Below are 20,484 nucleotides of genomic sequence, written 5' to 3'. Positions count from 1 at the left end.
CTGGGTCTTTATTTAATGGAGGTGATACACATTCACACCTTTTCCCAGGTAGGACTGAGGCTTATGGGTAGATCAGTATGGAGAAACATTCTTGTGAGGTATACTTGATCTGATCTGAGCTGAGAGTCATAATCTGCTTCCTGGTTTCCCCTTTGCTCTAAGGGGCTAATACCTGGTGCCAGGTCTACACCTGGTGCATCATATTTCCACCCTGTTAAGATTGCAGTCAGGCACTCAGAAGTTTGGAAATGCCAGAATAAAAGTTGCTTGGGCATCCTTAATTTGATCCCTTTATGTGTATGCATTATGATACACTCTTTAATTACATGACCACATAATATCCACCGCCCCACTCCTGCCCCCCACACCTGTGGAAATTTAGGGTGCTTGACTTTGCAACTTTAACAATGTTCTTTAACATAGTTATTCTATGTTAATATGTGTAATAAATATGAAATTATATTTGTAATAACAAATGAACAAAGAAGAGGCATTATGCTTGCTTGTTAATTGTTTGTTTACTCATACTACCCACTAACTTGCAAAACTCAGTAACTGACAATTGGGTTTCCCAGTCATTAGTGAAAATTGGTAAGGTTTCCCTGTCATTTCTGTTTGAGTGCAGTCTCATGATTTAACTCTAAGCCATGCAAAAACGTCTCCCTGTTAGCTGAAGTGTCTAGGTTCAAGATGTAGCAATGTGACCTGATGTCTAGTTTTGTCCTTTTTGGAGTACTTCAGTGGTCATTGGGTATCCTGTAATACAGAGCACGTGTGACTAAGCAGCTGAGGGCTGATCTGAACTGCACTGCTATTTTGCTACAAAATCTCCTTCTTAATAGTTAATGCCTGTGCAGTGCTCTAAACATATAAAGCGGGGTGGCCAACCTGTGGCTCCGGAGCCACTTGTGGCTCTTCAGAAGTTAATATGCGGCTCCTTGTATAGGCACCAACTCCGGGGATGGAGCTACAGGTGCCAACTTTCCAGTGTGCTCAACCCCTGGCTCTGCCACAGGCCCTGTCCCCACTCCACCCCTTCCCACTGCCACCCCCTCCCCTGAGCCTGCCATACCCTTGCTCCTCCCCCTCCCCCCAGAGCCTCCTGCACTCCACGAAACAGCTGATTGGAAGGTGCGGGGAGGGAGGGGGAAGCGTTGATCAGCGGAGCTGCCCATGGGAGCCAGGGGTGGAAGGGGAGGGAGCTGATGGGGGGCTGCTAACATATTACTGTGGCTCTTTGGCAATGTTCATTGGTAAATTCTGGCTCCTTCTCAGGCTCAGGTTGGCCACCCCTGATATAAAGCATTACATAAATGCTATGATTCTGGCCCTTTAAAATTTCTTCTGGCTGGTGTGGAATGTTTTTTTTTGTTTTTTTGTTGTTGTTTTTTTAACAAGGAATTCGCTGTTATTCATTGTAATTTACCTGAATGGCATTAGGGTTTTTAAAGGGCTAGAAATACAGGTATTATTATTTAGTTTCAATCATGGTTGTTGTGTATCTTCTTGCAAGTACTTGGGAATATTTTTAGCAAGTTTAGATAGGAGGGTCTTATGTTTTTTCAGTCACAACAAAACAGCACTTAAATATTCCAATGATTGGTATTATAGACATACTTAAAATAGTGAGATAGGATTGAAATAAAACTGACCTGGTTGACACATATAGAATAGAATGTATATTCTCAAATAAAAGTGGTATCCTTAAGTCAAAGTATTTTTAGACACTTGGATGGTGCTGGAGTCCGAGTTAGTCAGAAAATGGAATTTCCATCCCATAGGAAATTTGGATACTTCAACATTTGCTTTCATCTCAAAATCAGGACAAAAAGTTGAAGAATTAAAAGTTTTCTCAAAATTAAACATTCTAAAAATGTTTTGAAATAGCAGTGTTAACATGAAAATAGTATTTAGATTTTCTCAGTGGGATGTATCCATTTATATGAAATCAGATTTTGTGACTGGAAGATATTTTGGTAATTTTTTTCAACCAGCTCTACTTGTATACTGAATTGATGTTTAAGTATAAGAGTTCTGTTTTTTCTGTTTGTTGCACATAGCTCACTATCAGCTATATTGAATCACTGATGCCCAGCAGTGAGCGTCAGAAACATCTGAAACGTCAGTATTGTTTTGAATGCAACTGTCTTCTGTGCCAGACACAAGAAAAGGTAAGTTGAGTAAAATCTCTGGCCACTGAAATATAATTTCCCAAGGCCTGTGATCAATTGCCTTCTCGATTTGTAGGGACTTATCTTTTGTTACTTGTACTGCCAGAATCCAGAACCAAATGGCCTTTGCCCTCAGTGCTGTTGATGTTCCTGTGAAAGACAAGTGTAAATGAAAGAAAAGCAGGCCAAATAATCTACCTGATGAGCAGCCTTACTTGCTAAAATGTGTAATGCCTATTGAACCAGAATTTGGTTTCAGTCCTAAATATTGTAGGTCAGACCAGTATGAGTTTCAGGGACTTCTGAACTTAAGGGTTAATGTGACTTTGAGCCATTATTTCAAAAGGAAAATCATTGCTTTTAACTGAAAACAGTTGTATTATTTTAGGGAAAACTATGTCCATCCACACTAGCTCTAAAACTAAACCAATTTTGAAAAATATATACAACAGTAAAATCTTGAGATTTACTGATCACCTGTTGCACCCACTGGAAGCAGAATTTGCTCCAGTGTTGTGAAACTCTATTCCCAGCTGGCTCCACTCCTCTGCACTCTGCATGGAAGTTCCATTAAGAAGATCGGAAGTTGTTTGTGGAGCATTGGGTCACTAAGCTATAACAGCATTAGAACTGTGTTCAAGACTGCTCCCTAGCAGGGCACAAACAAGCCCCTGTAGTTTGGTTCAAGCATGGTTTAATAGCTGTACAGTGTGAACACAAACTGGGTTAGCTACTTTTCAAACATGTTGTGAAATCCTGTGGAATATACGAAATTAGTCTGTCTCTGTAGCAGTGTGTATTTGTTCCTCAAACTAAATATAGAATTTTTTTTTTAAATTGATAATGTCAGCTCTGGATCCCTCTCTTAATGTAGCTGTGCCTTGCCAACAGACCACAGAGGTGCATGACGTAAAGTGTTGCAAACATGATTCTAAGGAACGAGATGATATAATGTGTGATCCAAGATGTAATTTCTACTCCAAAGAACAGAGAGAGAAATTCAGAATTTCCATTTCAATTATGTACTGCCTCTGGATACTCGGTGTGAGGGAGGGTAGGGATGTGGTGAGTACAATGCCCCTAAAAGCAAGCCAAGTCCTTGAAAAGTCTAATAAATCCTATGGCACTGCAGCCAGCATTTCAAAGAAAAGGGATCATAGCAGAATTATTTGCACACTAAGGGCCATAAACTGCTTTCTGTTCATGGGAGAACTCTTTGACATCAGTGGGAGTTTGGCATGTGAAGTGATGTCAATGTATAGCTGTAATGTTGGACTGATATTGTAAACAGGAGAATAAAGGGAAGCAGCTGGATTTCTGCCTGCTTTTTTAACTGTTTTCTTGAGTCCCATAGCATCTGAGGATTGTTTGGGTGCGCTGCATCCAACACATTCATCTCAGTATGGGTACAGCCACATTTAAGAAAGTTGAGCATCCAAATTCTACCTAAAAATCAAATAGGAGGCTGTGAAGTAGCACAGTAGCGATAGTGAGGAGTGCTCAGCATGTTGAAAAATGGTGAGTGAGTTAAGAAGTAAGATCTGTGGAATATGCTGTACCACAAGTGCCCATGTATCACACCCACTAAATCTTAAGAGGAGTTGCGTGTACACACCTTGATGAGAATAATAAAGTGCTCTAAATGCCCTTCAGACAGTGATAAAGTCTCTCTCTTTCCCTTAATCTTTTTTAGAGTGAGACTTGTAGGAGAAAATTAATTTTGTGTAATGGCAAATTTCCCAGGGGAAATGTTATTGCAAAATATTTTGGAAGGCTTGTTCTGGCAGCATTCTGAAATCCCCCAATGTTTCTGTATTATTACAATGTAAAGACCAAAGGCCCAGCCCTGAGAGATGCTAAGAGCCTGATGCCAACTTCTGGGTGGTCTCAATTCCCATTGACTTCTGTGGGAATTGAGGGCATGCCATTCATTGTCTATTAGGAAGACACCTTCCTATTGGGATCAGGTCTAACACCTTTCGATGTGTCCTGCTGTAGTCCCATGGTTAATATCTGTATCTCTTTTGAACACTGTTGGTAAATTGTGCTGACTTAGTAATTGTGATTTCACTTTTATATTACTGCCACTCAATAGAACCTGGATTTCAGCTCCCCATCATTTTTATCCATGAACTACATGTTAGATTCAAACTCTTCCTTACAATGACAATAGTATTATTGTGTTCTTTTAGCCATCTTCTCCTCCTTTGGGATACATTATAGTTAGATACATATATTTTCTGATTCTTAGAAAATCAAGTGGTAACCAATTTTCTATCACCTCTGTTTTCTAATTATATATGAATTCAGAGAATGATTGCATTATTCAGTTGCTCCATTGCTTTTTGGTGTGTCACTCATGTAAGCATTATCTAAAGTTTCTGGTGAAAATAGTTTTCTTGAACACAGTAGTTATTCTTTAGTCATAACTCACCATCATGAGTTGTGGATTCAGGATGACTAACAGGTCAAAACTGCAAGATACATTACAGACGGTACTAGTAACATCTCTGAAGATTATTAAATATAACCATGAAGGAACACATGCTTTGTGAGAGAAAGATTTTATAAATATATTTGTCTGTGTAGCAAACTTGGAAGCCTCCGTCCTCCATGTTACTCTTGTATTACTTGCTGTTGGTAAGCCAGGAGATATGCTAACGCTCCAATTGCCAACAAGGAACAGGAAGTGTCAGGCCTCTTTATTCTAGAGGCAATCATTTTCAAATTCTGGAATGGTTGGATATGTATGCTGAAAAGTGCTGCAATCAGTAGTGCAGTGTGCGTTCTCCCTGTGAAGCTCAAGAGTGTCACCTCTAGAATGCCCCTGTTATCCACCAGCTTTTGTGGGGGTTTTCCCAAAAGTCTTCACCAAGGCCAAATCTCCAGCAAGAAAATATGCTACAGCTGTGCCTCTGGGACTGCAAGGATGACAAGCAGTTTACAGTACTGTATGTTGACAACAAATATCAACAGTAAATTACCATATTGCTGGCGAACAGAAGGATTTCCCTGTAAATACAGTGGCATAGTCAAAGATAGTATTATTGCATTTTAGCTTGTAAAATTTCATTATGAATAAAAATGCAAATCCCAAGTAGCTGAGGAATGCTTTATTATGTCTCGAGATAAGTCCTTAAATGTTTCTTCCATTGTAATTATCACCCTGAAAAAGCTTTAGCATCTCCTTTATATAGAATTTTTAGCTCATTAGCACTTTAAGGATCCAATCTTGCAAGGCGCTGAGCACTCCTGCTAGGTGCTGAGCACTCGCTGCTTGCATTTGAGTCAGTGGGTGTGGAGGATACACTCACAGGAGGCACTCAATAACTTGCTGTAAAACCATGGGTGAAATCCCCACTGAACTCAATGGGAGTTTTACCATTCTTTTCAATGGGGCCAGGATTTTACCTGATACCTTTTTATGATACTTTACTTTCAGAGAAGCTAATGCTAAGAGGTGCTCAGAACCTTTCGGGAGGTTCAAGTTGAAGTTTGTGTATTGAGAGTACTCAACACTTGGCAAAAGGTGGTCCTTTATGGGTGAAAATCATGTTTCTTCTTTTGTATGTTAAAAGACGCTGTATTTCTAGTTGGTTTAGTAGACCAGTGGATTGGGCAGAGTACTGGTAGCCAGGTGACCTGGATTCTGTTTGCAACTCCACTATTGACTTGCTAGGTGACCCTGTACAATTTACTTAGTTCAAATGTGGACTCAGTTTCTCCTTGACACCCTGGGCCCGATTTTCATAATTGCTGAGGAGTCATCATTCCAGCTGAAGTTGATAGGAGCTTTGTGTGCTCAGTACTTCTGAAAGTCAGACCCAAGGTGTCTTTAATTGGGCGTCCAGAATTCTGCAAATGTTGTCCTTAACCTCGTTTTGCCTCAGTTTCCTCACTACTAAAATGGAGATGGTGATTCTTAATCACTTATATAAAGCACTTTGACATCTGCAGGAGAAAACAAACTATATACATATAAGATAATGATTCCCTTACAAACTCAGCATATGCATGCTGCTCCAAAATGTTTGACTTACTGTGTTTTCTCCTGTTCTACATCTGGGAAGATTGCAGTTTCTGAGGTCCCTGGGTTGTAAATGTTGGGTTTTTTAATGGCACCCGCTCCATTGTAAGGCATTATTATTTATTAGTTCTTCTATTCTTTGTCCTATCTATATGGGGTCGGATCTTCTTCCCCATTCCAGTCTATCTTGAAGCAGTACCTTGGAAACTCTGCAACTATTATTATTTATTATTTGTATGACTTAATTATGCATTTTATGTAGTGCCTATTGTAGTGTGGTATCTTAGAGTTCTAATAAAAATTGAAACAAACATATTTTCTCTCAGGGACAGCCATCTGAAATTAATTAAGTGGATCAGCCTGTAGTCAGTAGACTACAACAGAATTACTCCAGATATACACTGGTATAATAGACCTCAGAATCTAACCACTGTGTCTACTAGATTTATATACACACAGAGCCAGATCCTGCCCCTCCATTGTATCTGGGGAACTCCACTGAATTCAGTTGGGTCATAAGGGTGCAAGTAAGGACAGCATTTGGTCCATAATATACATACACGTATGTATGAGGTAGTGGTATCCATGTGATAAATTGAAGGGCTATATGATTAATTGTGACTCCACAGAATCATGTGATTAAAGTGCACCATTGATTTGCTCAACTATCCATCTCTGCCAGGTCTATTTCTAAGGTTCAGGCCTCTGAACAACTTCACACAGCTGCTGTTTTAATATATATATCAATCAGGAAACCAAAGAATATTTGTTTATTTTCCATCAAAGGGGCATTTTCCCCAAAATTGCATAGAACAGAAATATTCCACCAGTGTCATTGTCCAATGTCTCATGACTCTTCATGACTAGATAAGGGAACTTCATACAGCATAGAAGAGGAGGCTTCCAGTTTTCTAATGGCATAATCCTCCTTAACACTCCCCCAACCATGGTTGGTGAGCTCTGTAGTTCCCCTACAAAGGGCTTCCATTATCTAGGTCTTAGACTGTAAGATATTCATGTCAGAGTCTGTCTCTTCATATATATTTATACAGCACCAACTGTAATGCTGCCTTGATCCAAGCTGGGGCTGCTGCACATCAGTATGCATTAATAGTTGTCTAACTATCAATACATATACATGTAAAGACCACACAACACTGTCCTATCACATTTGGTAATGACTGTTAGCCTAGCTCACTACCTAGTCATTGGATGTTTGAAAATGGAAAATTAACATAGTCTCATTGTAAGATCAACAGAAGTAAAATTTAGATTCTTCTTTAGAAAATTGGGTTACCACCAAATTTAATGGCATGAGTCACAACTCTAACTAATAAAAATAATCAATTTTGACCTACACTGAAGGGCAGGTTAGTAAATGTAATAAGAAAACCTTCAGAAAACTTGCTCACAGGGTGCTTGCTGACTGTCAGTAGTTAAGTTATTACTACTGTAATGTCTTCAATTCATTGTACCTCTGACAGGTTTATACATTATTATCTGTTGCAGACATTTTAAGATCAACCTTCAGTATGATTTGGAAACTGTTCCTTCCTAGAAGCTAAAGTCTTGGCAGTGTTTTACCATTCCAGCACACAAAAGTCCCTAAGATCAGTTATAATTAAAGATGGGATTACAGTGATGACAAACATTTTAAATGAGGGACTGTTTTTTTCCACTGTCATAATCCAAGGTATTGTTAATGTTCTACATTTTCAGCCAAGGATTTCAGAGAGATTTGTGTTTACTGAATCTCTTTGCTATGAGTTGTCCTTCTAATTGGGAGCCAAGATTTAATGTTTTAGCCTAGTTTGTTTTTTGAAATTCTTTATTTAGTAGTAGGTGCTGTCAAGGTCAGAAGCAATGAACTTGAATTTGAATCCCCAGTCATTTTTCCATTTGGCCAACATTTGAAAGTTGCCAGAGCTAATTATAATGTAATGGCATAAGTGTTTTATTTGTTTACTCATTTTATTGTTTTCCTTTAGTACTCTTTCACTAAGGTATTCTTAAAATTGGGTCTCCTGCACAGTGGCCAATCCATCTGCATCTGAGCTAGAATATCCCTTGCAAATGTTTAACTGGGATTGTATTTCCATACATTTTCTCTCTGTTACTATAGACACATTGTGTGGAATCAGGGCCCATGGGAGTTTTGACATTGACTTCAGTGGAGCCAGGATTTCATCTATTATTTAAAACCCACAAAGGCATATTCCACCTATTATATAATTGCTGTTGTTGAATAGGAGTACTTGTGGCACCTTAGAGACTAACAAATTTATTTGAGCACAAGCTTTCGTGAGCTACAGCTCACTTCATCGGATGCATTTGGTGGAAAATACAGTGTGGAGATTTATATACACACACAGAGAACATGAAACAATGGGTTTTATCATACACACTGTAAGGAGAGCGATCACTTAAGATGAGCCATCACCAGCAGCGGGGGGGGGGGGGGGGACAGAAAAACCTTTCATGGTGACAAGCAAGGTAGGACATTTCCAGCAGTTAACAAGAACATCTGAGGAACAGTGGGGTGGGGAGAAATAACATGGGGAAACAGTTTTACTTTGTGTAATGACTCATCCATTCCCAGTCTCTATTCAAGCCTAAGTTAATTGTATCCAGTTTGCAAATTAATTCCAATTCAGCAGTCTCTCATTGGAGTCTGTTTTTGAAGTTTTTTTGTTGAAGGATAGCCACTCTCAGGTCTGTAATCGAGTGACCGGGGAGACTGAAGTGTTCTCCGACTGGTTTTTGAATGTTATAATTCTTGACGTCTGATTTGTGTCCATTCGTTCAGACTGGGAATGGATGAGTCATTACACAAAGTAAAACTATTTCCCCATGTTATTTCTTCCACCCACCCCACTGTTCCTCAGATGTTCTTGTTAACTGCTGGAAATGGCCTACCTTGCTTGTCACCATGTAAGGTTTTCCTCCTTTCCCCTCCCTCTGCTGCTGGTGATGGCTCATCGTAAGTGATCGCTCTCCTTATAGTGTGTATGATAAAACCCATGTTCTCTGTGTGTGTATATAATTCTCCCCACTGTATTTTCCACCAAATGCATCCGATGAAGTGAGCTATAGCTCACAAAAGCTTATGCTCAAATAAATTTGTTAGTCTCTAAGGTGCCACAAGTACTCCTTTTCTTTTTGCGAATGCAGACTAACACAGCTGCTACTCTGAAACCTGTTGTTGAATGTTCATCACTGGTGGATTATCATGCAAAGGCTTTGCAGTAGCAACACTAGATTGCTGGTACTCTACAAAATATAGGGAAAGATACCATCCCTCCCTCAAGAAGCATATATTCCAGATAAACCCAAATGATACAGTATAATGCAGTGGTGGGCAACCTGCAGCCTGCAGGCCACATGCGGTCCATCAGGGTAATCTACTGGCAGGCCGTGAGACAGTTTGTTTACGTCAACCATCCACAGGTACAGCCGCCCACAGCTACAGGGGGCCACGGTTCGCTGTTCCCGGCCAATGGGAGATGTAGGCTGCATGCGGGCCACAGGTTACCCACCACTGATATAAAGTATTGTGAGGTTTCTTTTTGAATTGCTAACTTTGTTCCTGCTGCTTTCCAAAAGTCAGTGTCCAGACTTTCCAGGAGACTTTCTATCCTGATCGATATTTTCAGGTTTACTTATTTATTTTGCATTTATATATGTTTGTACTTAACATTGGCGGCTGTGATTGCAGAGCCCTTGGCCATTATCTTTGAAAACTCGTGGCGAACGGGGGAAGTCCCGGATGACTGGAAAAAGGCTAATGTAGTGCCCATCTTTAAAAAAGGGAAGAAGGAGGATCCTGGGAACTACAGGCCGGTCAGCCTCACCTCAGTCCCTGGAAAAATCATGGAGCAGGTCCTCAAAGAATCAATCCTGAAGCACTTAGAGGAGAGGAAAGTGATCAGGAACAGTCAGCATGGATTCACCAAGGGAAGGTCATGCCTGACTAATCTAATCGCCTTTTATGATGAGATTACTGGTTCTGTGGATGAAGGGAAAGCAGTGGATGTATTGTTTCTTGACTTTAGCAAAGCTTTTGACACGGTCTCCCACAGCATTCTTGTCAGCAAGTTAAGGAAGTATGGGCTGGATGAATGCACTATAAGGTGGGTAGAAAGCTGGCTAGATTGTCGGGCTCAACGGGTAGTGATCAATGGCTCCATGTCTAGTTGGCAGCCGGTGTCAAGTGGAGTGCCCCAGGGGTCGGTCCTGGGGCCCGTTTTGTTCAATATCTTCATAAATGATCTGGAGGATGGTGTGGATTGCACTCTCAGCAAATTTGCGGATGATACTAAACTGGGAGGAGTGGTAGATACGCTGGAGGGGAGGGATAGGATACAGAAGGACCTAGACAAATTGGAGGATTGGGCCAAAAGAAATCTAATGAGGTTCAATAAGGATAAATGCAGGGTCCTGCACTTAGGATGGAAGAATCCAATGCACCGCTACAGACTAGGGACCGAATGGCTCGGCAGCAGTTCTGCGGAAAAGGACCTAGGGGTGACAGTGGACGAGAAGCTGGATATGAGTCAGCAGTGTGCCCTTGTTGCCAAGAAGGCCAATGGCATTTTGGGTTGTATAAGTAGGGGCATAGCGAGCAGATCGAGGGACGTGATCGTTCCCCTCTATTCGACACTGGTGAGGCCTCATCTGGAGTACTGTGTCCAGTTTTGGGCCCCACACTACAGGAAGGATGTGGATAAATTGGAAAGAGTACAACGAAGGGCAACAAAAATGATTAGGGGTCTAGAGCACATGACTTATGAGGAGAGGCTGAGGGAGCTGGGATTGTTTAGTCTGCAGAAGAGAAGAATGAGGGGGGATTTGATAGCTGCTTTCAACTACCTGAAAGGGGGTTTCAAAGAGGATGGCTCTAGACTGTTCTCAATGGTAGCAGATGACAGAACGAGGAGTAATGGTCTCAAGTTGCAATGGGGGAGGTTTAGATTGGATATTAGGAAAAACTTTTTCACTAAGAGGGTGGTGAAACACTGGAATGCGTTACCTAGGGAGGTGGTAGAATCTCCTTCCTTAGAGGTTTTTAAGGTCAGGCTTGACAAAGCCCTGGCTGGGATGATTTAACTGGGACTTGGTCCTGCTTTGAGCAGGGGGTTGGACTAGATGACCTTCTGGGGTCCCTTCCAACCCTGATATTCTATGATTCTATGATTCTATGTTCTCCAGGCGCAATATTAAAGATGAAATCTCAAAATCATCCCAAAATATGTTGGGGGCGGGGGACAGGAGCATGAAACAAACTGGGACCCAAAGGAGGAAGATCTGTGGCTCTTCGCAAGATTCTATGAGCATTGCTGCTAGTGATATGGTCAAAGACACAAGACTAGTCAAAACTATCCAGTTCCAGAAGATATAACAGATAACTGTTTGTTTCTCTTCTTCCTTTTACAAGTCTGGGAAGGAGAGAGGTCTGCTGAAACTACTAATTTTGCAAGGGGAAAAAGAGAGCCATTTATTTAACTGATCTCAAGATGCCACTTGAGATCAGCTAAAGATCACCCCAGAATTTGAAATACAATATCCCAAATTTTGTCCTTGGGATCAACATTTCAATATTCCACCCACCCCTTCAGTCTGACATTAGCCTCCAGATGTTAACTGAAGTAATCACAAGTTACTGAAACATATCACTGGTTCCTTATCTAGATGACTAGCTGATAAACAGTTACCCTTCTGCAGAGCCATGTGGTGGTGACATGAACCCTGAATCTGTTCCTGGAACTTGACAACCAATCCAACAGTGCTCTGGTCCTTTGAGGGGATCTTATCCTCTTGGGATGCATTTCAAAGCAGTCACGGACAGAGTATTTTTAATGCCAGAAATGACACTGAAAGCAAAGGCAAACATTTCTAATTTCTAGTCTCAGATGTTGGTTCAACCAAAGCTTAATCTCTTCAGCCTTTCAGAGTCCTCTGGTGTGAAGTTTCTTTGGGCTTGATCCATCTTTGGAATTTACAGTTTTTCCTGATCAAAGCCTGGGCCCGCAGACTGTGTCAGACCTTGACAAATGGATTTTGATCCCTCTCATCACAAAAGCCTACCTCTCCTGGTTATTTCAAGACTATTGTCTCCATGGGCTTTGGTCACAATGGGCATGGGTCTGTTGGACTATCCTGGAGGCTCACTTCGGTTGCCAGAGGGCACAGAAAATGTACTCCAGTTCATATAAATAGACTGGACTTCAGAGCAGTCTGCCAAAATCTGTTCACATTCAGTGACACAAACCAGTTTCAATTTGGTATGACAGTTTCATAGTCATAGGGTATCTGTACTGCCAAAATAGGAGTTGGAGGGTAGTTGTCTCCTGGGAGTCCAACCCTATTAACTCATCTGGGAGGAACAGAATCTCATTACTTTCAGAGCTAGCCATCTAGAAAAAAAATGTAAATCTTCTGACAGATGCTTTAAGCAGAAACTCTTTTCTTCCAGGGGAATGGAGCCTGGTTCTATCAGTGTTTCAGGCTTTGGAGGTGAGAGGTAAGCTCCCACCTGGCAGCCTGGTTCCTTTCTGAATGTCCAGTTCCCATGACACTGCAGTCAGCACTAATTATTATTTATATTTGTTTTTATTTATTATTTGTATAGTATTAACCATGCATTCTCCACTGAACAATACACAGAGATAAAGACAGGCTCCCACCCTGGGAACCAAGAGTCCAAAACAAACATGTAGAGAACAGGGTGCAGTGAGAAAACCAGAAGGTGTTGTTTGAAAGACAACACTAGATCTAGTAAACAATCTTCTGGACACTGTTCTCCAGGATATTTTGATTCACATATCTCCTCCAAATAAGCATTGAAGCTTTTCTGGATTCTGAGCCTAACACAAACTCAAATACGCCATCTGAACCTCCAGTTCCTAGATTTGATGCTTTGACATGAGAACTTAATCTTGCTCGGTGAAGGCACCTCTGGAAAGGTTATTAATATGCTGTTAAAATCCATAAACCAAGTCCATAAAAATGTCATAGTTTGTTGAGAGGCATATGGCCTTCATTTTGTTCCCTTTCTCATGGTCTTGCTGCTTCTAAGAAGGCTTTTCACAGAGAGTTACACTGAGCACTTTCCAGGACAAAACATCCATTCTCAGGACCACCTATTACTGTGCTCCATAAAGGGGCCATCCCTCTGTGTCTCAACTTTTCCAATATCTGTCAACCTATCAGGAATGTTCCTCTTCTTTGAACTTCATATTTGGTTTATAATGCCTGACACCAACCCCCTTATGGACCACTTTCTCACATTTCTCTGACACCAGTAAGCCTTAAAGCTCTGCTTCTTCTAGCTATAATTTCTGCCATGAGAACTGGAGAATTGTGCAGTATCTTATTTCAGTCCTGTTCTTTCACAAAGTTAAGGTGGTTCCCCAGCTTTTCTTGCCAAGAGCAACTCACGTGTTTTTCCCGTAATAGTGTGCTCCCCATTCATGTCCAAATTCCTCTAAATCCCTTGAGAGAAAGTTCAGCTCCCTAGAAGTTAAGAGAGCCATGACATTTTTTCTTAATGGGATGAAAGAGTCGAGATCATGCTTCAGTGGAGGAAATCTGCAAGGCTGTAGTCTAGTCCACTATTTGTAATTTTTTTAAGCATTCCTGAATTAATTACTTTGCTTAAGCTTATGCCACCATTAGGGTCAGGACTTTGCAAGCAGTTTTGCTTCCCTTAAGTTCATCTTTCTCTGACTTTATTTGGATACTGCTACTCAGAGTCAGACAGCGTTGACCAGTCAAAATTAATTCCCTTTCCCCTGTAAATGCCTCTTCATCTGATACGACCAGCGGTGTTCTATTCTGCTCCCCTCTGATGGACTTCAGATCTACTTGTTCTCTTTTGTTCATGTGTATGTTTTGCTGCACGCTCAGTATTATTCTGGTTTGAGTATAGTACTGTGACGTAAGAGAATAGTTAATTTTCTCTGAATTACGATCTTATGTAATACTAGTGGATATAGGCTATATATAGTATAAATAAGTTACTTTTTAGAAATGAATAAATTCAGTTAATTGAATTTATCCTTGCAATTTACAAAATAAAACAATTTTACCTAGATGGATATAAATAACCAGTGTCGTCATGGTCATGCTATATATCAATTCTGAGACATTATTTCAAGTCTAGAGTAGTTCTATGTTTCTTTGGGACTTACTGTCTAAATAATTTTTGAACTATCAAACCTATAGTCTATATATTTATAAAGTCAAAGTGACACCGATTTGTGATTTCAGTTGACAATATATTATGCTCTCTTTACAAGAATATTAATGTAGCACACCTATAGTAAATCCCTGCCTTTACTACAGTCAAAAGATGGTCTGTTGACATTTACATCCTGCACCCAGCCTGGGTTAGCCAGAACACAGATTGTAATGCAGATAGGCCTAAATGTCCGTGCATATAATGTCATCTTTCCTGCCATAAGTAACAGATATGCTTTTCAGTAAATGTCTTCAACTCTCCAGTCACCGTTGGTGTGTACACTGTATTGTGTGACTGAATGACAATGCAAATTATTGGTTTAAGAAACAAATTAATGGCTACGCAGATGAACACTTAGAGATAATTTATATTTAAAACTCAAAACCACAGCACCAACAATACATGCACCGGATACTTGCCACCTTGAACACTTACTAACATGTTGTATCCTTTGCCCTTTACACTTTGTCTGGCTTCTCTCCTTTTAAACTGTGAGCCCTTCAGGACTTTCTTTTACACTGAGTCTGTACAGTGTCTAAAACACTAGAAGCCCAGCTCTGACTGGGGTTTTGGAACTACTGCAGTATAAATAATAGCAATAATAATGTTTACAAACACAGACTTAGAGACAGTGTGGATTATAGGAAAGCATTTCTTGCCAGCAAATTTGTGAGTAATCTGAGATAGCATGAATTTTAGTTAGCCTAACTGAAAATTATTGAAGATAAATAAAAATAACACAGCTGAGATGGAGTCCAAGTTGAAACAGAATTTAGTTGCCATACTCAAGATTCTGCAGTTCTGTAAGTAGAAGGATATTCTAAAAGTGGAGCTGAGAGAAAACAAAGATATTTTTAGCTGTTTAAATCTACTGACGTCATGAATTTGGTGGATAAGGGAATTCTTTGGAGGTTGGAACCACTTACTAATCTACAGAATGCACCAGTACAATCTCAGAGCACTTGAGTTGCAAATCTAGTTTGTAACTCAAGTGGCTGGACTTTACAAAAACTAGACAAGCCATTTACAACACACACTTTGCTTCTCTACAAAAGAAAAAGGACACTAAACCGTCTAAACTACTACATGCCACAAGGGGCCACAACAGTGGTTCCCTTAACCCACGCAGCAATATTGCTAATCTATCCAACTATACCCTTAGCCCAGCAGAAGAATCCATCCTATCTCGGGGCCTCTCCTTCTGCCCCTCCACCCCCACGAACATGATACAGTTCTGTGGTGACCTAGAATCCTATTTTCAACGTCTCCGACTCAAGGAATATTTCCAACACACCTCCGAACAACATACTAAGCCACAGAGACCTTCCTACCAACACTACAAAAAGAAGGATTCTGGGGGGACTCCTCCTGAAGGTCAAAACAACAGACTGGACTTCTACATAGAGTGCTTCCGCCGACATGCATGGGCTGAAATTGTGGAAAAGCAGCATCACTTGCCCCATAACCTCAGCCGTGCAGAACACAATGCCATCCACAGCCTCAGAAACAACTCTGACATAATAATCAAAAAGGCTGACAAAGGAGGTGCTGTCGTCATCATGAATAGGTCGGAATATGAACAAGAGGCTGCTAGGCAGCTCTCCAACACCACTTTTTACAAGCCATTACCCTCTGTTCCCACTGAGGGTTATCAAAAGAAACTACACCATCTGCTCAAGAAACTCCCTGAAAAAGCACAAGAACAAATCCGCACAGACACACCCCTAGAACACCGACCAGGGGTATTCTATCTGCTACCCAAGATCCATAAACCTGGAAATCCTGGACGCCCCATCATCTCAGGCATTGGCACCCTGACAGCAGGATTGTCTGGCTGTGTAGACTCCCTCCTCAGGCCCTATGCTACCAGCACTCCGAGCTATCTTCGACACACCACTGACTTCCTGAGGAAACTACAGTCCTGAAAACACCATCCTAGCCACTATGGATGTAGAAGCCCTCTACACCAATATTCCACACAAAGATGGACTACAGGCCATCAGGAATAGTATCCCCGATAATGTCACGGCAAACCTGGTGGCTGAACTTTGTGACTTTGTCCTCACCCATAACTATTTCACATTTGTGGACTATGTATACTTTCAAATCAGCAGCACTGCTATGGGTACCCGCATGGCCCCACAATATGCCAACATTTTTATGGCTGACTTAAAACAACGCTTCCACAGCTCTTGTCCCCTAATGCCCCTACTCTACTTGCGCTACATTGATGACATCTTCATCATCTGGACCCATGGAAAAGAAGCCCTTGAGGAATTCCACCATGATTTCAACAATTTCCATCCCACCATCAACCTCAGCCTGGACCAGTCCACACAAGAGATTCACTTCCTGGACACTATGGTGCTAATAAGCGATGGTCACATAAACACCACCCTATATCGGAAACCTACTGACCACTATTCCTACCTACACGCCTCCAGCTTTCATCCAGACCACACCACATGATCCATTGTCTACAGCCAAGCTCTACGATATAACCGCATTTGCTCCAACCCCTCAGACAGAGACAAACACCTACAAGATCTCTATCATGCATTCTTACAACTACAATACCCACCTGCTGAAGTGAAGAAACAGATTGACAGAGCCAGAAGAGTACCCAGAAGTCACCTACTACAGGACAGGCCCAATAAAGAAAATAACAGAACGCCACTAGCCATCGCCTTCAGCCCCCAACTAAAACCTCTCCAACGCATCATCAAGGATCTACAACCTATCTTGAAGGACGACCCATCACCCTCACAGATCTTGGGAGACAGGCCAGTCCTTGCTTACAGACAGCCCCCCAACCTGAAGCAAATACTCACCAGCAACCACATAACAGAACCACAAACCCAGGAACCTATCCTTGCAACAAAGCCTGCTGCCAACTGTGTCTACACATCTATTCAGGGGACACCATCATAGGGCCTAATCACATCAGCCACACTATCAGAGGCTCGTTCACCTGCACATCTACCAATGTGATATATGCCATCATGTGCCAGCAATGCCCCTCTGCCATGTACATTGGCCAAACTGGACAGTCTCTACGTAAAAGAATAAATGGACACAAATCCGACGTCAAGAATTATAACATTCAAAAACCAGTCGGAGAACACTTCAATCTCTTTGGTCACTCAATTACAGACCTAAAAGTTGCAATTCTCCAACAAAAAAACTTCAAAAACAGACTCCAACGAGAGACTGCTGAATTGGAATTAATTTGCAAACTGGATACAATTAATTTAGGCTCGAATAGAGACTGGGAATGGATGGGTCATTACAAAAAGTAAAACTATTTCCCCATGTTTATTTCCACCTCCTCCACTGTTCCTCAGACATTCATGTCAACTGCTGGAAATGGCCCACCTTGATTATCACTACAGAAGGCTCCCTTCTTCCCGTCCCCCCCCCCCCCACTCTCCTGCTTGTAATAGCTCACCTTAAGTGATCACTCTTATTACAGTGTGTATAGTAACACCCATTGTTTCATGTTCTCTGTGTATATAAATCTCCCCACTGTATTTTCCACTGCATGCATCCGATGAAGTGAGCTGTAGCTCATGAAAGCTTATGCTCAAATAAATTTGTTAGTCTCTAAGGTGCCACCAGTACTCCTTTTCTTTTTGCGAATACAGACTAACACCTCTGCTACTCTGAAACAAATTTAGTTTGAGGCTCCTGTAATTATGATAAAGAAGCAGTTCTTTTCTAAAAGCAATACTTTAAGACCACATCTTTGCGGAATGATAGTGCAGTACCATATCAATTGAGATGCCTAGTTTCAAAGCCGACTTTGTGAATATCTGGTCCTGGGTCAGACGAGTCTTGGATTGTTTGAGAGGTGTGTAAGTCTCTAGCTGAGGGAAAGGTACTTAATATTCTTCAGAGAATACTTGTTAGGAAGACTTAGAAGGGTGATGCCAAACTGGCAGATCAAGGCAAGGCAAGCATGAGGAATTAAAGGGGAGGAATTTATTTAGTAAATAAATTGTCAGATAGTAATTGTCAAATAATGGTTGACCAAACTGTAACTCAGCTATGGTTCAATGAACATTACTGAGCACAGAAGTCCATATTTAATTAATTTCTTATCAATTAAAATGTACTTTTTTTGAGCCCACAGCAAGCTGGCACATGGCTTTGGGTAGAGACTGCCTTTTTGTTCTGTGTTTGTACAGCACGTAGTACAAGGGGGTGCTGGTCCATGACTAGGGCTCCTAGATGCTACAATAATACAAAATAATTAATAATACTCACTTCTGGTGAGATTGAGCATTAAGAGGAGGAAATTCTAAAGTATGATTTTTCAGCTGACTGTAAAATATGGTAGCTATGATCCATCAAAAGGACTATTTGAAGAAGTTTTGCAGTGTATATTTGCTTTTATCCATGTAACCAGCAGTTTACAATCTATAGTAATACATATGTTACTAATAAATACAGTACACAAAGTGCCAAAAACCGTGTGAGGGGAATCTTCGCTAATAACATGGGTTTAATTCTCTGGTAGTCTGCAGTAGAATGGATGTTTAGGTGCGCTGTATTTTCCTAGGAGGGGCAGGAAAAGAGATACTAAACCAATGACATTAATCTTAATTAATATTCCATTTTAATCTCATTGAGAAACATTGCTTGTCAACTAGTCTTCATGGAGCTAAGCTGGTCACTAGGGTTCAGGATCTCCTTCTCCAAGGAGTGGCTGTAGATAGGGACACTGCAGAATTGATGCATTTCTTGCCTGGGAGAGAGAAGCTGATAGCCCTGCTTTTGAAGCATTTCATTGTGACCAATTCTTGAAGTGATACTGAGAGTGGTTCTGGTAGGTCAAACCAAACAAAGAGCTATGACTGTGGAATTTCTTTGCTTTTCTTGCTGTAGTTGTAGTAAACAATAAAACCTCCCTCTATTCCCCCCGCATCTTTCTGAAGATAGTAAAGTCTCTACTTATAAAGACCAGTTTGCATTGTTTCTGCCATCTTCACTTGCAAAACTTTAGCTGCTGTCCCAACAAGACTTTTTCCTTCAAGAAATATTACCACCTTCAGTTGAGTTTCTTGTAGACTCCTAGCTGTTGCGGGTCCTGCACACTTCCTTCCAGAGTCTCCCTCTGAGTCTCCCTCTCGTCTGAGGAGAAAGCAAAGTTTATGTAGTGCCAACGTGCTTTTTTGCTCCAGTCCAAGACTAGAAACTAGCATTTGTGTTTAAACCATTGATCCAGTCAGGACTCTTTGGGCAGTTCTTCTTGAAGCCATTGTTACAAATAGTGACTGTATTTAAATTAGGAGTATTTAGGCTTCACAGGGAAACAAATTGTAAACTCCAGAGGAATTAACCAACAGAATGTGGTTATATATGAAATTTCCTTACTGACCAGTTTTCAATGATAAAAATGATCAAAATATAATCCCATCACAAAACACAACTTATCTCACATATGGTCTGGTTGAAAATTCACTTTTAAAAAAAAAGTATTTTCCATATCTGTCCCCTAGGTTTTACCTGAGAAAAAAAATCACTTTCCATTTTTGTTGAGAGTAATGAAAATATGAAGGCAAAATGTCTTTTTTTTTTTAATCAAGTAACTGGCAAAGCATGGTTTCTTTTTTCCTCTAGTGATGCAAACTTTTTTTTAATTCAGCTTTACCTAGAGAGTGTATATATGTGTTCACAAGAGGACAGTTTAATATAGTATACTCATGTGATCTGAAGGGTTTCATTTAATATAATCTTTAACAAGAAATATGGATATAAGGCTTATATTCTTGGCTAACTTCCTGGCTCTTCCATATTTCATTGTGACAAAAAAAAAGCTCACTAGGTTAGTGAAGTAACAGTGCAAGAGCAATCAAGCTAATTACAAATATCAGATCTTTCTGGCCACAAACTCACTACTAATTAATTCAAGCATCAGTGATGACATTTCATTCCGCTCTCCATAAAATTCCAAGAAACTCTCTATTTACCATATAAAATCACTTTCACGCCAATTTATTATTCACTTTTCCTCAGTCCTAGTTCCTGTCAACTTGCTTTATACT

General features: G+C 40.7%; 1 protein-coding gene across 5 annotated transcripts in view; it reads left to right on the top strand.

Moving 5' to 3' along the window:
• Positions 1-20,484, top strand: part of SMYD3 (SET and MYND domain containing 3) — a 675,358-nt gene that overhangs the window by 564,737 nt on the left and 90,137 nt on the right. For all 5 annotated transcript variants that reach the window (XM_038393975.2, XM_038393979.2, XM_043512275.1 and 2 more), the window contains one exon: positions 2,061-2,171. In XM_038393975.2, the coding sequence (XP_038249903.1) occupies positions 2,061-2,171 (111 nt within the window). The remainder of the gene's footprint in view (positions 1-2,060; positions 2,172-20,484) is intronic.

This window comes from Dermochelys coriacea, chromosome 3, assembly GCF_009764565.3.
Source record: "Dermochelys coriacea isolate rDerCor1 chromosome 3, rDerCor1.pri.v4, whole genome shotgun sequence".
Classification (NCBI taxonomy): Eukaryota; Metazoa; Chordata; order Testudines; family Dermochelyidae; genus Dermochelys; species Dermochelys coriacea.
The sequence above is the reverse complement of the archived record's forward strand: the minus strand, read 5'-3'. Positions and strand labels throughout refer to the sequence as shown.